Consider the following 17,855-nt stretch of genomic DNA (forward strand, 5'->3'; position numbering starts at 1 on the left):
AAGGAAGTTTTGTGGTAAGACGACTGTTGTCGCTGCTGAGATTGTGGACGGTACTGCTGGGAAGAGGAGAAAGAGGAACGCTGTTGAAAGTCTCCTCTGGAGGAAGTCTGGCCTCTTCCTCTTGACCCACGAAAGGAAGGGTTCCGAGATTGCAGAGACCCCAGGGCTCTGGCAGTGTCTGTATCTTTTTTGATACCTTGCAATGCCTCGTCAATAAGAGAACCGAATAGAAACTGGCCATCATAAGGCATGTCCAGGACTTTTGTCTGGACCTCCGGCCTGAAAGAAGTTGCCTTGAGCCAACCCTGGCGCCGGAGAGCAGCCGCACCAGCCAGCTGTCTAAAGCCTGTGGAAGCAATATCCATTGCACAGTCTATCAGTTCCGTGGCAGATCGCTCACCCTCCAACAGAATCTTCTTTGCCTCTTCTTTTAAGTCAGAAGGCAAATCCGCTAGATATGGGGCAATGTCCGCCCACATTTGTCGGTTGTACCGTCCCAATAGTGCAGTAGCGTTGGAGGCACGCACTGTCAAGGCTGACATAGAGGAGAAACGTTTCCCTATGTTATCCATACGTCGCCCTTCTTTATCCGGCGGAGCTGTCAACAGCGCAGCTGGGTTGTTTGACCTCCTCTGCGCAGCCTGAGTGATAACCGAGTCCGGCTTTGGATGGCCTGTAAGACAAACCGGAGCAGTGTCCGGAGCTTTATACTTCTTGTCCAGGCGTGGTAGAACCGGTGGCATTGATGAAGGGTTCTGCATTATCTTTATGCCCTGGTCCCAAATATAATCTATTATCGGAATTGCCCGGACGGTCTTCTTGAAGGGTTCCTTAAAGTCATATAAGAAACAGTCCTGTTGATGCGAAGGCATCGGGATCTGGAAGCGCTGGGCCGCCCTTTCAATGATGTTGTGGAAACCGCCGATGTCGTCGGGCGGTGAGTCGGCTGTGGTAGGGACAGGCGAAACAGGAGCCGGAAGGATGTAATCGTCCCATTCATCTTGTTGGGATTGAACGTCCTGGAGTTCTCCTTCCTCAGGTTCCTCCTCCTCCTCCTCCTCCTCGTCGTCCGTGGCGGGCCGAGGCGGAGGTGCCGTCCTCTCCAAACGCAGTGGAGGCGGTCGTGGCCGTGTAGCCTCCTCCTTGGAAGGCCCCGCAGGCATCGGTGGAGGTGCCGGAGTCGGAAAACGCTGCTTATAGTCCGTTATTAAGAGCTGAAGGTCTGTGACCAAGGTTGCCGGTAGACACACCATGGAAGGTGGAGGCGGCATGTATTCTCGATGAGGAACCTCCTCATAATCCTGGGGATTGTCTTCGTAATCCGAGACATCCTGGTACTTCACATGGAGTTGTGATGGACTAGTCGCCGCAGGAAAGAGACTAGCGTCGTCCGAATCCTCCTCTTCAAAGAGGCGAGTGGGAGGCAAGGTTGAGACCTTACTGGGCGAAGTGAGGGCCGGAGTCAATGCACGCTTGGTTATTTGTACATGCACAAATGTACTCTGGTCGTCCGTGTCCATACTCCTCAAGGGGCTCGATGGTATAGCTGTAACCGACGTTACAGGTATCAATGCCGTCGACGGGATCGTCGTCGGGGTCGTCGTCAACGACGAGGATGATGAAGACGGTCTCCTCGTCGACGATGACGTCGACGATGACGTCGACGACGGCGTCGTCGGTGATATTCTCGTCGACGGTGTCTTCGTCGACGACGGTGTCTTCGTCGACGACGGAGTCTTCGTCGACGACGGAGTCTTCGTCGACGACGGTGTCTTCGTCGTTGATAGCTCCGTCGACGATGATGAAGCTCTCGTCGACGGTGTCGTCGTCGTCGACGCTCCCGTCGACAGCTTACTCGACGACGCCTTTTTTATGGCTAACGTCGACGGGATTGACTTGCCTGCCGTCGACGATGGAGTTGTCGTCGTCGAGGACATGGAATGGGATGTCATCGTCGATAGAGTCGTCGTCGACGATGTAACTGAAATCGCTGTCGAAGGAGATTTTCTCGTCGATGCTACTGTCGACATTGTTGTCGTCGACGAGGTGGCAATAGGCTTTTTGAAGGTGTGGGGCATCACCTTAGGAGACGAGCTCCCTGGAACAGGCGAATCCTGGACCTCTGAAGACTTTTTCTGCGTCTTCTTTTGAGGTGGCTGCGACGAAGGGCCCGGCGATGCCACCCTTGGTCTTTTAGATGAGGAGTGAGACGCAACTGAAGAACTCTCACTCTCCTCAGAGGCCACATCCTCCTTGTCCTTTAGCCTTTGCAGCCAGATTAAAAGGCGCCCCTCTCGGTCTTTCAAGGTCTTAGATGAGAAAGTCCGACATACCTTGCAGTCCTTAGAACTGTGACTGGGATAGAGACAATACAAGCAGTCCTTGTGTTGGTCGTCGATATGTAGCCTCTTTTTTCCACAAGAGGCGCAGGGCCTGAATAAACCCTTCTTAGGTGTATCAGCCATGCTGAAAATCCAGAATGTTGAGAAGAAATGCTGTCAAATCCAAAGAAATGAGCAGAGCTCAGTGGAGACTCCCTTAGCACGACGTGCGGTAGAAAATCTGAGGGACTAGAGCTCCTACCAGGAAGGTTCTAGAGGGTGGTGTTAGCTGATTGGCTCTGGCCAAAATTTGGTCCTTTTTACATAAGGACGTGGATAGCTTACTAAGCTAAGGCCTCTGAGGCCTATGACTGTCTTATGTCTTCTGGACATTACTTTGTTATTTACCGGTGACTCCCATTCCCGACGACGGGGAATGATTCAGGCATGTGAATCTATGAAAGATACCCTAATACTGGATAACTATAGCTTCGGTAGAACACTTGTGACATAAGTATCCTGTGTTTCTTTTGTTTTTCCGGTTGAACGTTGTGGGAAGCACCAGCCCGGGGGCAGTTTCGGGGAAGAGTAAAGCTGGAAGACGGCGCCGACCCTTGGAAACAGGACAATTCCCATAGACAACTATGTTGTGAAATTTATATGCTTTGGGCCCAACCCCTGTCAGGACTGTGTAGTTAAACAAATAAATTTACGTTAAACACAGGACTTGTGAGACACCTAGTTACTAAGAGAAGGGAAGGGGCGTGTCCTCCAGGGGTAAGACGCAGCCGACGAAGTGTAAAACGATCACACTGTTCTTGCAACTTTTCAAGATAAAATACAACATTCAGCACTACATTTGCATAGCAGTTGACACCAGAGCTATTTTCAAAATGGCAACCAACAACCTCTTGAACACTGTCATTTTTCTTATTCCTTGCTATCACATCACTGTCCTTTTTTTTTGTTCTGTTCATCCACATTACAGATATTTTCAATTCTCCTTTTCCAAGAAACAACATGTTTTTCAATCACAGGATACTGTCCTAAATGAGGAGCATAGGTTCTTCTTAATCTATTATACTCCCTTACACAGTTTGTATCAACACTAACTTTTGAGTCATCAAAGTCTATCTTAAATAAACCAGATAATGTTTTTACTCGTGACAGAGCAACATATGCCATACCTTCTTTGAACACAGTAGAACCAATGTTTACAAAAGCACTATCTACAGTCAATGCTTGAGACTTGTGAATAGTTACAGCATATGCTAGAGAAAATGGAAACTGCTTTCTACGCACATATAAGTCTTTCACAAGCATGAAACGAACTGAACAACGACAAATGTCTTTAACTTCTTCTATCTGATCAAATTTTATTTTTAAACATTCAATTCCATCTTTTTTCTGGTAATTAATAAAACCCACAACTCTTCGCATAGCTCCATTCACTAAACCTTTTTCTACATCTAAATTTCTCCTTAAAATCACTCGACAATTCATGCAAACATATAGATTTTTTTCTAATCCAGCTGTTTTGGAAATGTTCTTCTCTAGTGAATCCAATTTATTTTTCAGTTTGCCTGTTAATGTAAAAGTAATTCTTTCATGCTGAATTTTGTCCTCTGCTTCCATTTTCTTAATCTCTTCCTTTTCCAATTTCAAAAGTTCCTCATTGAATATTGAGCACTCACGTAGTGTTGGCATTAAGCAGATTACAGTATTTTTTTCAGCAATGTTCTTGTATATTTTCTCTGCAACTATTTCTTCATTTGGAAATAAATTATGTAGCATCCTACTCTGTAATGCTTTTTTGCCAACTTCTGTGAGTTGTCCAATTCTGATATCTTTCAGAATACTTGCATAATCTTCGTCGTTTGCTTGTCTCATATTGGTAGTGAGTTCTTTGTACTCAAAGAACGACCAAATATTCACATTACTTAAATGCGATTTTTTATTCTTTTTTTGTTTTAAATTTTTTTTCGGGTGCGCGCTGGGTGCGCGCACTCGGCGATATTTTTTTTCAAAATATAAATCTTTTTTTTTGCCCTACAAGGTCCTACTGTGACCCCCTTACAATGCCTAGTGGGTCAATATCTCCCCACTCTGCCCCCTTTTCACGTTCTCCCCCTTTGTTTATCACCCCCTCTTCATGCGAGAGACAAAATGGCGGCCGCCGCTTCCTGATTTCCACCGATTCGAATGTTTACTGACATCTAACAACCAATCAGAAGTGCGCTCGCGCACGGCAGGGTGCGCGCACAGGACTTGCTCAGTGCGCGCACGCTGCGCGCTTACAGATATATATATTGATTTAAATGCTAATTTCTCAGGAAATACTGAACAGATTTACACCAAACCTGCAAAAGGCACTTCATGGAACTTATGGCTACCTCTCTGCCAAATTTCACATAATTCTGTTCAGCCGTTCGGGCTGTAGCTGCGACTAAAGTCCCTATGGAAAAACCCCCCCTTTTTCTCGGCCCCCGCTTGACGAATCACCCCGAAACTTTCAGGGTAGGAGCTGAGCGGAGCGCCCCATTAGTTTTGAAAATTTCGCGAGGATTCGTCAACCGGCGCCAAAGTTATTCAAAATAGAATTTTGAGATTTCCTATGGAAACACGGTCCTAACTATAACTACCTACTGGCGACCGCCAGTAGGTAATATATATATATATATATATATATATATATATATATATATATATATATATATGAAACTGCCTAAACTCCTCGAACCTCCGCTGTCAGACCACAGCAGCAGCAGCAGCGGCGAACAAAGGAGAACGGACCCCGATTGCTGGCAGGAAGATTTTATTGTTTTCCTTCGCTTAGTGACGCGTTTCGGGCACAGCCGTGCCCTTGATCACACACTAGTAACCGGCTGCCAATACAATTTAAATAAACCAAGTGAGTTTCACTTCCTGTGTCACGTGATCATGGACATAGGTAACAGACTAGTAAGGAAGACAAATAACGTGTGATCCAAGAAACTAATCATCGTGACTTTCCTACACACATCAATAAATTGCTAAATTTATTGTGCAATATTGCTGTATAAATACAGATATATATATATATATATATATATATATATATATATATATATATATATATATATATATATATATTCCAGTCCCATTGCATCCTTATATACACACACACAATACCAGTGGGAGAGCTTCACTTATATATATATATATATATATATATATATATATATATATATATATATTCCAATCCCATTGCATCCTTATACACACACACACACACACACTACCAGTGGGAGAGCTTCACTTTTAGATATACTGATTGTGTAACAGTGAGATATATATGGTTGCATTCCTGGAGATCTGGCCCAGGTCTACAAGGTTTGGATTCCCAGCCCACGGGTGCAGGGAGAGAGTTCAGTGCACCATCGCTTGAACAGGGAATTTGAGGTTGCTGTAACCGCACACAACCCCTTGAGCCTTCCTGCAGCCATGTTGTTTTTGCTTTCTGGGATTCTAAGAGTCCATTAAAGGTTTAGCAGTTGTAACCCAAACGATCTTTCATTAATAAGTCACACGCTCAAGGATCAATAGAAATAGAATATGCATTTCAACATATTTATTTTAAATAGTTATTTTAAAACTGTTGAATGAAGTGCACACCATATTGCTTGGTAAAATCACGGGAGATAAATTAAAGGCAGCTAAGTGTTTCATGAACAGTGATAGCAAAAGGGAAAAACAGTAACAACATTATCACAATTTGTAGCCTATCATTCTCACTGTACTATCTCTAGGCACCATGCTAGTTCTTGCAAATTAATAACTAATAAGTCAATTTCTTGAGTTTCAGAGGGGGTTTGCATACCAGGAGGAAAGAGACATTATGTTTGTTCAGGGACAAGCATTACCCTGGCACCATTCAATACAGTCTAAGCCTCGGAGTTGCCTTTCTGCATCCTTTTTTCGTTAAGGGAAAATCGGGTGCCATGCCAGCTGGATCTACGCCTGGATGAAGTTTCTTTCTCCTCAGTGGTCAGTTCTTGTGGCTTGTATAGGACAGTGGTCAGTTCTAGTACTGACCCTAGCCTGCATTGCAGAATCAAATTGGGATTTCAAGACATTAGATCTAACCAAACAAAACTGGTAGGATGCAAAATACGCTATCTATGTAAAAAGTCCCTAAACATTTGTGTCATCTTTAGCTCGTATTTACTTTAAGTATCTACATTTAAAACTTTGAGATGTAGATATCAAGAGAATGCGCTATACTATCAAGATAGATATTGAGAGGAAGTACTATGCTATCTAGATTGATATCGAGAGGATATACTATACTATCGAGGTAGATATTGAGATAATGCACTATACTATCGAAAGGATGTACTATACTATTGAGATAGATATCGAGAGGATGTACTATACTTGTAGTGCCTGACAGTGTAACGATTCAGGCTAAAGGGTGTTCGGACATGAATACCACTTTCACAAGTTCTGCAAAATATGGCAAGAATTTGACTGTGTTATGTGTATTTCTAAAATGCACAATCACCCGCGAGGCATATCCTGGCACATTAGTTAGCCTGTCTTCACTTTATGCACTGTGAACTGAAGTGGTGACAGGCCAACTAAAATGGAAATTGTAGCTAAAATGGAACTGGATCTGCAAATGTTTAAGAACCTCAAACTTTCTGCTGAAATGAAAATAAAGAACGCTAAAAGCAAGTGACTGAAATAAAGTAAAAAACAGAATTATGAAGGGGAACTGTCATATTGCTTATGACATCCTTGAATAACTTCTAAACTAAACAATCCCCTTGCTTTTCATAACTTCCCGACACGTATGCAGAGCAGACAAATATGTTAGAGAGGTGCATTTGATGGAATCACACTACATCAATTATTGCATTTTCAGTAACACATGTTTTCATAAAGTAGTCTCTGCATTCGAAGACACAAGATTAAAACAATAGCTGATGTTTGACTGACAGCAAGAGAGATCCGGTGTTAGATACACTGTGTGACAGAGTATTCCAGTGTGTGTCACACAGACTGTATCACAATGAGTTTTTAGTGTGTGGTATGTGTCACAGTGAGAGTGCTCCAATATGATATACTAACATAATGGCAGGAAGGGGTTCAGTGTATGATATACTGAACGTGTGACAGTGAAAGCGCTCCACTGAGTGATATGCTACCTTTATGAAAGCAGAGGTACTTCGATGTATGATATATTGAATGCATACTAGTCGGAGTGCTCCAGGCTGATATACTGAATGAGTGCGAATGCTTTTGACATGTGCACCACTGAGGATGGGATTACACAGCACCTGATACACATACATTCAAAACCTATTTGAAGATGTTCCTACCTGTGTGCCAGTATAGATCATAGTTATTTAGGCTGCAGCTAGGCTGCTCTAAATAACAATGACCTACGATTTAACAGCCACCTCTCAGTAGATGTAGGTGTTCCCAATCCAGATACTCCTGAAGTACTAGGAACTACTGAGCTCTGAGGAAGCTAACTGATCTTGCAAGACCATGCACCTGACTATTCACTCATTTTTATTTTCATGTACTGATTTGTCTCCGTTCCCCCGCACCCCAGAACTGCAACATGTTATGTTATGTTATATGGCACTTATAAAGCGCGTGGCTACTCCCAGGAGTGTCCCGACGCTGAAACAAAAACCACGCAATAACTAACAGAAAGAGAAACTCTGCTTCCGAAAAGTAATCTGAAAGATTTACAGCTGAAACAGCCAGGTCTTTAATTTCCGCCTAAACGTGAGGAGGTCTTCCGCCTGTCTGAGACCGAGTGGCAGAGAGTTCCATAAACGAGAAGCTGCCACTTGAAAGGCTCTGCCCCCAATCCTCAACAGCCTGACCTTAGGAGTGAAGGTCAGAAGCTGAGCGGAAGACGTCAGAGTGCGTTGGGGAATGTAATGTTGAAATCTTTCATTGAGATAAGGAGCCCCAATCTTATGGAAGGCTTTAAAGACCAGCACCAATGATTTAAAATGGATCAGTTTCTGAACTGGGAGCCAATGCAGGGAGACCAGCAAAGGGGTTGTGTGTGTCCTGGGACCTAGCAGAAAAATGGCCCTGGCCGCAGCGTTTTGGATCATTTGAAGACGGCTGACCAGATACACAGGAAGGCCTAGGTAGAGGGAGTTGACATAATCCAGCCTAGAGATCACCAAGGCCTGTACGACCGTCTTCCTATGTGAGACAGGAAGTAGGGGGAGGAAGTTTCGCAGCATTCTCAACAACCCAAAGCAGGTCACGCCCACTGATTGTATCTGGGCCTTCATTCAGAGGGTAGAATCCAGTTTAACCCGTACATTTTTAGCCGTAGTCACTGGTGCTGAAGGGGGGGACATATCTTGCAGCCACCAATTAAGCCAAGACTCGCAGGGGCCGGATCGCTACTTACTTTAGCAATGTTTCTCTTACTCCACCATTTACTATTCTCCACCTTGACCAAAAGCTTAAGAGATTTACCCTACTGTAGTATAAGGATATAACTTAGAGATACCATGCCAAGTGGTCATCTTACCCCCACCTGATCCCATACATAGAAAACCACATCCTTGACATTTTTCACTTGATCATATCTAAGTTTGCTCTCTAACTGTTGTTTCTCTACTTTTGCTTTCACTTCTTCTTCTATCTTGGCCAAACTCCTGTCAGATTCTGTCCTTTTTACCACCTAATGTGGGGACAACTTATTAATGGAACATCTGCCTTGCAATAAGGGAAACGGAGCTACTCCTGCAGTAGAGTGTGGTTTGTTATAGTAACTACAAATCCTCTCTTCAATAGTTTTTTCCACATTCAAACCAGAAGAAAGAGACAACGGCACGGTCTCCTTCAACACACAGTTGACTCTCTCCACCATGCCATTACTCTGGGGACTATATAAGGTTGTAGTGCGATACTTAGTGCTCAGTTTCTTCTAAAAGATCTCCATTTGTAGCAACTTGAACTGAACTCTTCAATCAGTGACTAAAAAACGATGGGATTCCTCCCGATAGAAGAAGATTATGACATTACCTGTGTTTGATTCTCCCATGAACCTGTAAGAAAATCACTTCGAATGATAGTCCACCACCACTGACGCGAATCACATACTCACATTGAAAGAATTTATAGGACCAATAAAGTCCATCTCCAATTTCTCCCAAGGAGAGTTTGGAAATTTTACCCGACACATTGGATGATTGTGTGTATGCAAGGATTTATCTTCATTTGGACACTCAAAACATCTGTTCACAGCTACCATCACATCCGTATCCATCCGGGGACACCACTAGTATAATATCAACCTTTTTTTGGTTCCTATCAACCCAGTGTGGCCCTGATGGGTTAACATGACTAGTTTAAATCTTAAATTAGCCGAAGGGCTAAGTAGGTTCCCTCTCAAAACCAATCCCTCTTCAACACTCAATTCTTCTCTGATTTTCTATACTCTTTCATCTTTATGGGAACTAAACCTTCTCTAGCCCATCCATGCGTAATGACCTCCCTAAGCTTTCCCTGACACATATCATTGTTTGCAAACTGCTTCCACTCCTGTTGAGTGATAACAACCTTTGCAGCCACCACACAATCAACAAGCCCTACCACAAATTATTCTTCCATGATACAGTCATCACACTGGTTAAAGTCTGAAGGACAATTTGGCAAGAATTCTGCTCTGCAATTTTTTCTGCTTGGGATGTGTTTCACCTCGAAATTATATTCATACACCCCAGATAGTAACATTAGTAACCTGGGACTGGCATTTTCCAGACCCTTGTAATTCAACAGATGTACCAAAGGTTTGTGATCTGTAACTCAAGTAAACTCTTCCCCACAAATAAGTGAAAGAATTATGTACCACCTCGAAGCACAAGCTAGAGCCTCTCTTTCTATAGGTCTGTCATTCTTTTCTGCTACTGATAAATGTCGGAATGGAAAGGCAATAGTGTTCTCCCTTCCTTCTACAATTTGGCTCAACACAGTTTCTATTCCCAAGCGACTGGCATCAACTGTGACTATGGATGGTACCTCATCTCTTAATGCTTGAAGCGCTGGAGCATAAATTGCCAAAGATTAGAGTCAGTCAAATATTTATGACTGTTCCTGTCCCCAGACAAATGTTGCCCCTAATCTCAGCAACTGCCTCAAAGGCTTAGTTTGAAGAGCAAGGTTTTGCACAAATCTTGAGTAATATTCGCACACTCCCAGGAATGATTTTAACTATCCTCATTTGCGGGTGAGGTACTATTTTCTATTGCTTGTAAATGGATTCCTTGGGAGTGATTCCTGCCCCAGACAAATTATGTCCTAAATACTGAACCTTTTCTACCATCAACTTATATTTTTCCTTTTTTTCCATAAATCCATACTTCTCTAATACTCCCAACACTTTACTCAGTAGTTCTAAGTGTGATTGAACAGTGTCTGAGAAAATCAGAATAGTGTCCGGATACACCAAAACCCCATCCACCTCCGCCAAAATATGATACATGAGATTTTGAAAAACAGATGAAGCTAAGGTGAGGCTAAATGGCATGCGTAGGAACCCGTACACGCCAAATGGGGTGTTAAATCATGTCAAAGGACAAGAGTCTGAAGACAGTTGCACCTGATGATACGCTGCTCTTAGATTGAGTGTGGTAAAAATGTTTGCTCTGCCCAGTTGAGCTAAGATCGCCTGGATTTTGTGAAGAGGAAAGCAATCCACCAAAATGTGCCTATTAAGTGCCCTAAGATTGACACAGAGCATGAGTTCTCTAGGTTTCTTCATCATCATCACTATGGGAGAACTCCACTGTGAGAAGTTTTTTGGTTCTATGACTTTATCCTTGTATAGCTTCTCCAAATGGCCCTTCAACCTTCCCCGTAAGCTCAGTGCTACATTCCTACCTTTTTGTTCTACTGGCACTGCATCCGGGTGTGTACCTTTAGACCAGGCCAAGCCTCAAACAACAACATGACTCTTTCATCACTATTGGATCCACCAAAGAGATGGGATTCGCCGTACCGGGTCTCAACACCATGCCAAATTATCCTTGGTCTCTCCAGCCTAGAATGTTATACCCCCTTATGAATCCATCTGTCTTTGTACCTAATATCCTCTTTATAGTACTCCATCATGTACATTTTCAGTCCCTCAAAAGCAACATTGTGAATGTCTAGTGTAGACAGATTCAGGAGACTCCATTCTTGAGCAAACAACTTATCAGATATGATTGTGATGGGATACTAAGAATCCACCATGTCACTTGCAGGTACCTGCCCAATAAATATCTCACATATCAGGTCAACTTCCTTCTCTTGATTGATTGCCGTGGACACCATTTGTATTGACAGGATTACTCTGCTTTCAGAATTGGCATTATCATGACCGCTTGGAGGAAGTGGATCAAGATGTTCACCTAGATGCACTATGTTTTGAGTGTTCCTGTAGACTCTTGCAAAGTGACCAGCTGTTTGCACTTTATACATGTTTTGCCTAAAGCAGGGCAATTTTTGTAATTCGCCATTCTTGGATCCAGACCTAAAACATGTTTTCATATTGACATTGGTGTTTCTGTCCTGTCTTTTAACATCTGTGCTGGGTGTTTATTTGGACATTAAACTTATGTAGGTGTACTACCACTTCTTCTGATAGTAGGTTTCGTATTTCTTTTATTCTTCATAGGCAGACAACACACCACGTCTCTCTGCCAGGGTCACAGACCTCACTGCAACTGACAAGTCTGGTACTCTAGTGAAAGGGGCACCTAGCAACTTCCAAATATTCCCATTCCATCCCACAACAACCCTCAAATCCAGCCCATCAGAAGTGCTCCAGTGTGTGATGTGCTGACTCTAATAGGTGTGAGTGCTCCAGTGTTGACTATAATGACTGGATGACTGTGAGAACGCTCCATTGAGTGATACACTGACTGTGATAATTATAATAATAATCCACATTTGTAAAGCGTGAACAATCACCCGTAAGGGTCTCTAGGCGCTGGGGGCCGTCAGGAAGATTAAGCAAGCTATTGCCCAGAGTCACATGGTGCTGGGCTAATCTGCTGGCGGCACCAGGGATCAAACCGTGATCCCCAGATTCCGGAGTCAGTCGCCCTGGCCGCGGCGCCAAACCTCTTCCTGATAGTGAAAGTGCTCAAGACAAGAGTATGGTATACTGAAAGTGTGACTCCTCTGGTGTATAATATATATATAATATATTGCAATGAAAGTACTTGAGTGTGTGATATACTGACTATGTGAAAGTGAGAGACCAAGTATGTGAAATACTAACAATTTGGCAGTGAGTGCTCAAGAGTGTGATATACTAACAGTGTGATAGTGACAGCTCAAGTGTGTGATATGCTAACAGTGTGACAGTGAGAGCTCAAGTGTGTGATATACTAAGTGTGTCAGTGAGAAGTGTGGAATATACTAACAGTGCAGCATTAAGGGCTCAAGTGTGTGATATACTAACAGTGTGACAGTCAGAGCACACTAGTGTTATATACATTGACAAAAGCACACAGCTGCACACTGCCCACCTGGGTTCAGCCGGACACTCATGCAGCTTCTCAAGGCTTCAACAGCTGTGATGTTATGCTTCAATCTGGAGGAGCTAGAGAGGTCACTGTTATTCAGGATGCTACAGTGATGCTCACTGAGGTCCAGGCTGTCCTGTGGATGGACAATAGCAGACGGTTTGTAAAAGCGATTTACATTGTTCAAATCCTTGTTCCCCATCAGGGAGATCTTCTTTGAATTCACAAACAGCAGAATTTGCCACTTGTAAGTGCAGTCTTGAAGCACATATTAATAGATATATTTTTCATTTTAAAAATAAATTACCTTACTAAAAAAGGATAAAAACAGGTTTAAATGAGGTAACATTTCCCAGCTATTTTGAATAGAGCAACATACAATTACATCACATTTTGACTCTGTAATGTATATGGCTAAAAAGGCAATTTTAATACACACCCTCCAAAAAAAAAACAATCAGTTAAGACTGCATATCAGCATCACTGTTTTACATGGAGGAAACTTAAACATTGCTCCTTTCAGGGATTGAGGCGCTTCAACGTCCCGTTGTGCGAAGCAGTGTCATTTAGGCAATTTAAGATGGAAGACCCCTGAATACGGCAGTGCCTATTTTTCAGTCAAAATATATTTTTGAAGCATCCTGCAAAATCTCAGAGTTTCAGCTATCTAACCCTCTTGTTTTTCTAGTGGGAGGAAGTTTATTTTTTTATTTTTTGTTACCCAAACAGAGGCTATTCTCAGGTGCCCCTGCAAAGCTACGTCTGCTCTTTTTGAAAGGTGCCCTTGCTGCAGTGAAACAACATGCTAAAGAACACGCAAATTGCATGGTTTGTCTTCCAGACCTTTACACCATTGAGGAGAGCAGCGTAGGTCAAAAGATGCTGAAGAACACATGGATTGTATGGTTTGTCTTCCAGACCTTCACATGATTGAGGAGAGTAGTGTATGCCAAGAGATGCTGAAGAAAACACAGTTCATGTGGTTTATCTTCCAGACCTACACATATTTGAGAAAAGTAGTGTATGTCAAAAGATGCCTAAGAACACAGTTTGTGTGGTTTGTCTTCCAGATTCTCACACCATTGAGGAGCAGAATACGTCAAGAGATGCTGAAGAACAAACAGTTTGTATGGATTTTATTCCAGACATGCCACAACACTGAGGAGTGCAGCATATGTGAAGAGATTCTGAAGAATACACAATTTTTGTGATTAGTCTTCCAGACTCTCACACCATTGAGGAGAGCAGAGTATGTCAAGAGATACTGAAGAACAAAGAGTTTGTGTGTTTTGTCTTCCAGGCCTTCACACCATTGAGGAGAGCAGCGTATGTTAAGAGATGCTGAAGATTACACAGTTTCTATGGTTTGTCTTCCAGACCATCACACAATTGGAGGGGAGTAGTGTTTGTCAAGAGATGCTGAAGAACGCACAGTTTCTATGGTTCATCTTCCAGACCGTCACACCAGGAGGAGAGAAGCATATGTCAAGAGATGCTGAAGAACACATATTTTGTGTAATTTGTCTTCCAGACCATCACACCATTGAGGAGGGCAGCATATGTCAAGAGATGCTGAAGAACACATATTTTGTGTAATTTGTCTTCCAGACCATCACACCATTGAGGAGGGCAGCGTATGTCAAGAGATGCTGATGATTACACAGTTTCTATGGTTTGTCTTCCAGACCATCACACAATTGGAGGGGAGTAGTGTTTGTCAAGAGATGCTGAAGAACGCACAGTTTCTATGGTTCATCTTCCAGACCGTCACACCAGGAGGAGAGAAGCATATGTCAAGAGATGCTGAAGAACACATATTTTGTGTAATTTGTCTTCCAGACCATCACACCATTGAGGAGGGCAGCATATGTCAAGAGATGCTGAAGAACACATATTTTGTGTAATTTGTCTTCCAGACCATCACACCATTGAGGAGGGCAGAGTATGTCAAGAGATGCTGAAGATTACACAGTTTCTATGGTTTGTCTTCCAGACCATCACACAATTGGAGGGGAGTAGTGTTTGTCAAGAGATGCTGAAGAACGCACAGTTTCTATGGTTCATCTTCCAGACCGTCACACCAGGAGGAGAGAAGCATATGTCAAGAGATGCTGAAGAACACATATTTTGTGTAATTTGTCTTCCAGACCATCACACCATTGAGGAGGGCAGCATATGTCAAGAGATGCTAAAGAACACATATTTTGTGTAATTTGTCTTCCAGACCATCACACCATTGAGGAGGGCAGCGTATGTCAAGAGATGCTGAAGATTACACAGTTTCTATGGTTTGTCTTCCAGACCATCACACAATTGGAGGGGAGTAGTGTTTGTCAAGAGATGCTGAAGAACGCACAGTTTCTATGGTTCATCTTCCAGACCGTCACACCAGGAGGAGAGAAGCATATGTCAAGAGATGCTGAAGAACACATATTTTGTGTAATTTGTCTTCCAGACCATCACACCATTGAGGAGGGCAGCGTATGTCAAGAGATGCTGAAGATTACACAGTTTCTATGGTTTGTCTTCCAGACCATCACACAATTGGAGGGGAGTAGTGTTTGTCAAGAGATGCTGAAGAACGCACAGTTTCTATGGTTCATCTTCCAGACCGTCACACCAGGAGGAGAGAAGCATATGCCAAGAGATGCTGAAGAACACATATTTTGTGTAATTTGTCTTCCAGACCATCACACCATTGAGGAGGGCAGCATATGTCAAGAGATGCTGAAGAACACATATTTTGTGTAATTTGTCTTCCAGACCATCACACCATTGAGGAGGGCAGCGTATGTCAAGAGATGCTGAAGATTACACAGTTTCTATGTTTTGTCTTCCAGACCATCACACAATTGGAGGGGAGTAGTGTTTGTCAAGAGATGCTGAAGAACGCACAGTTTCTATGGTTCATCTTCCAGACCGTCACACCAGGAGGAGAGAAGCATATGTCAAGAGATGCTGAAGAACACATATTTTGTGTAATTTGTCTTCCAGACCATCACACCATTGAGGAGGGCAGCATATGTCAAGAGATGCTGAAGAACACATATTTTGTGTAATTTGTCTTCCAGACCATCACACCATTGAGGAGGGCAGCGTATGTCAAGAGATGCTGAAGATTACACAGTTTCTATGGTTTGTCTTCCAGACCATCACACAATTGGAGGGGAGTAGTGTTTGTCAAGAGATGCTGAAGAACGCACAGTTTCTATGGTTCATCTTCCAGACCGTCACACCAGGAGGAGAGAAGCATATGTCAAGAGATGCTGAAGAACACATATTTTGTGTAATTTGTCTTCCAGACCATCACACCATTGAGGAGGGCAGCATATGTCAAGAGATGCTAAAGAACACATATTTTGTGTAATTTGTCTTCCAGACCATCACACCATTGAGGAGGGCAGCGTATGTCAAGAGATGCTGAAGATTACACAGTTTCTATGGTTTGTCTTCCAGACCATCACACAATTGGAGGGGAGTAGTGTTTGTCAAGAGATGCTGAAGAACGCACAGTTTCTATGGTTCATCTTCCAGACCGTCACACCAGGAGGAGAGAAGCATATGTCAAGAGATGCTGAAGAACACATATTTTGTGTAATTTGTCTTCCAGACCATCACACCATTGAGGAGGGCAGCGTATGTCAAGAGATGCTGAAGATTACACAGTTTCTATGGTTTGTCTTCCAGACCATCACACAATTGGAGGGGAGTAGTGTTTGTCAAGAGATGCTGAAGAACGCACAGTTTCTATGGTTCATCTTCCAGACCGTCACACCAGGAGGAGAGAAGCATATGCCAAGAGATGCTGAAGAACACATATTTTGTGTAATTTGTCTTCCAGACCATCACACCATTGAGGAGGGCAGCATATGTCAAGAGATGCTGAAGAACACATATTTTGTGTAATTTGTCTTCCAGACCATCACACCATTGAGGAGGGCAGCGTATGTCAAGAGATGCTGAAGATTACACAGTTTCTATGTTTTGTCTTCCAGACCATCACACAATTGGAGGGGAGTAGTGTTTGTCAAGAGATGCTGAAGAACGCACAGTTTCTATGGTTCATCTTCCAGACCGTCACACCAGGAGGAGAGAAGCATATGCCAAGAGATGCTGAAGAACACATATTTTGTGTAATTTGTCTTCCAGACCATCACACCATTGAGGAGGGCAGCGTATGTCAAGAGATGCTGAAGAATACACAGTTTCTATGGTTTGTCTTCCAGACCATCACACAATTGGAGGGGAGTAGTGTTTGTCAAGAGATGCTGAAGAACGCACAGTTTCTATGGTTCATCTTCCAGACCGTCACACCAGGAGGAGAGAAGCATATGTCAAGAGATGCTGAAGAACACATATTTTGTGTAATTTGTCTTCCAGACCATCACACCATTGAGGAGGGCAGCATATGTCAAGAGATGCTGAAGAACACATATTTTGTGTAATTTGTCTTCCAGACCATCACACCATTGAGGAGGGCAGCGTATGTCAAGAGATGCTGAAGATTACACAGTTTCTATGGTTTGTCTTCCAGACCATCACACAATTGGAGGGGAGTAGTGTTTGTCAAGAGATGCTGAAGAACGCACAGTTTCTATGGTTCATCTTCCAGACCGTCACACCAGGAGGAGAGAAGCATATGTCAAGAGATGCTGAAGAACACATATTTTGTGTAATTTGTCTTCCAGACCATCACACCATTGAGGAGGGCAGCATATGTCAAGAGATGCTAAAGAACACATATTTTGTGTAATTTGTCTTCCAGACCATCACACCATTGAGGAGGGCAGCGTATGTCAAGAGATGCTGAAGATTACACAGTTTCTATGGTTTGTCTTCCAGACCATCACACAATTGGAGGGGAGTAGTGTTTGTCAAGAGATGCTGAAGAACGCACAGTTTCTATGGTTCATCTTCCAGACCGTCACACCAGGAGGAGAGAAGCATATGTCAAGAGATGCTGAAGAACACATATTTTGTGTAATTTGTCTTC

The 17,855-nt window shown here is 43.1% G+C and overlaps 1 protein-coding gene across 1 annotated transcript in view; it reads right to left on the reverse strand.

The window, feature by feature from the left end:
• LOC146788818 (exocyst complex component 1-like) overlaps nt 1–17,855 on the reverse strand; it is a 1,992,459-nt gene that overhangs the window by 1,063,277 nt on the left and 911,327 nt on the right. Inside the window, exon 7 of the mRNA XM_085630399.1 lies at nt 12,866–12,998. Coding sequence (XP_085486525.1) covers nt 12,866–12,998 — 133 coding nt within the window. The remainder of the gene's footprint in view (nt 1–12,865; nt 12,999–17,855) is intronic.

This window comes from Triturus cristatus, chromosome 10 (assembly GCF_964204655.1).
Source record: "Triturus cristatus chromosome 10, aTriCri1.1, whole genome shotgun sequence".
Taxonomy (NCBI): domain Eukaryota; kingdom Metazoa; phylum Chordata; class Amphibia; order Caudata; family Salamandridae; genus Triturus; species Triturus cristatus.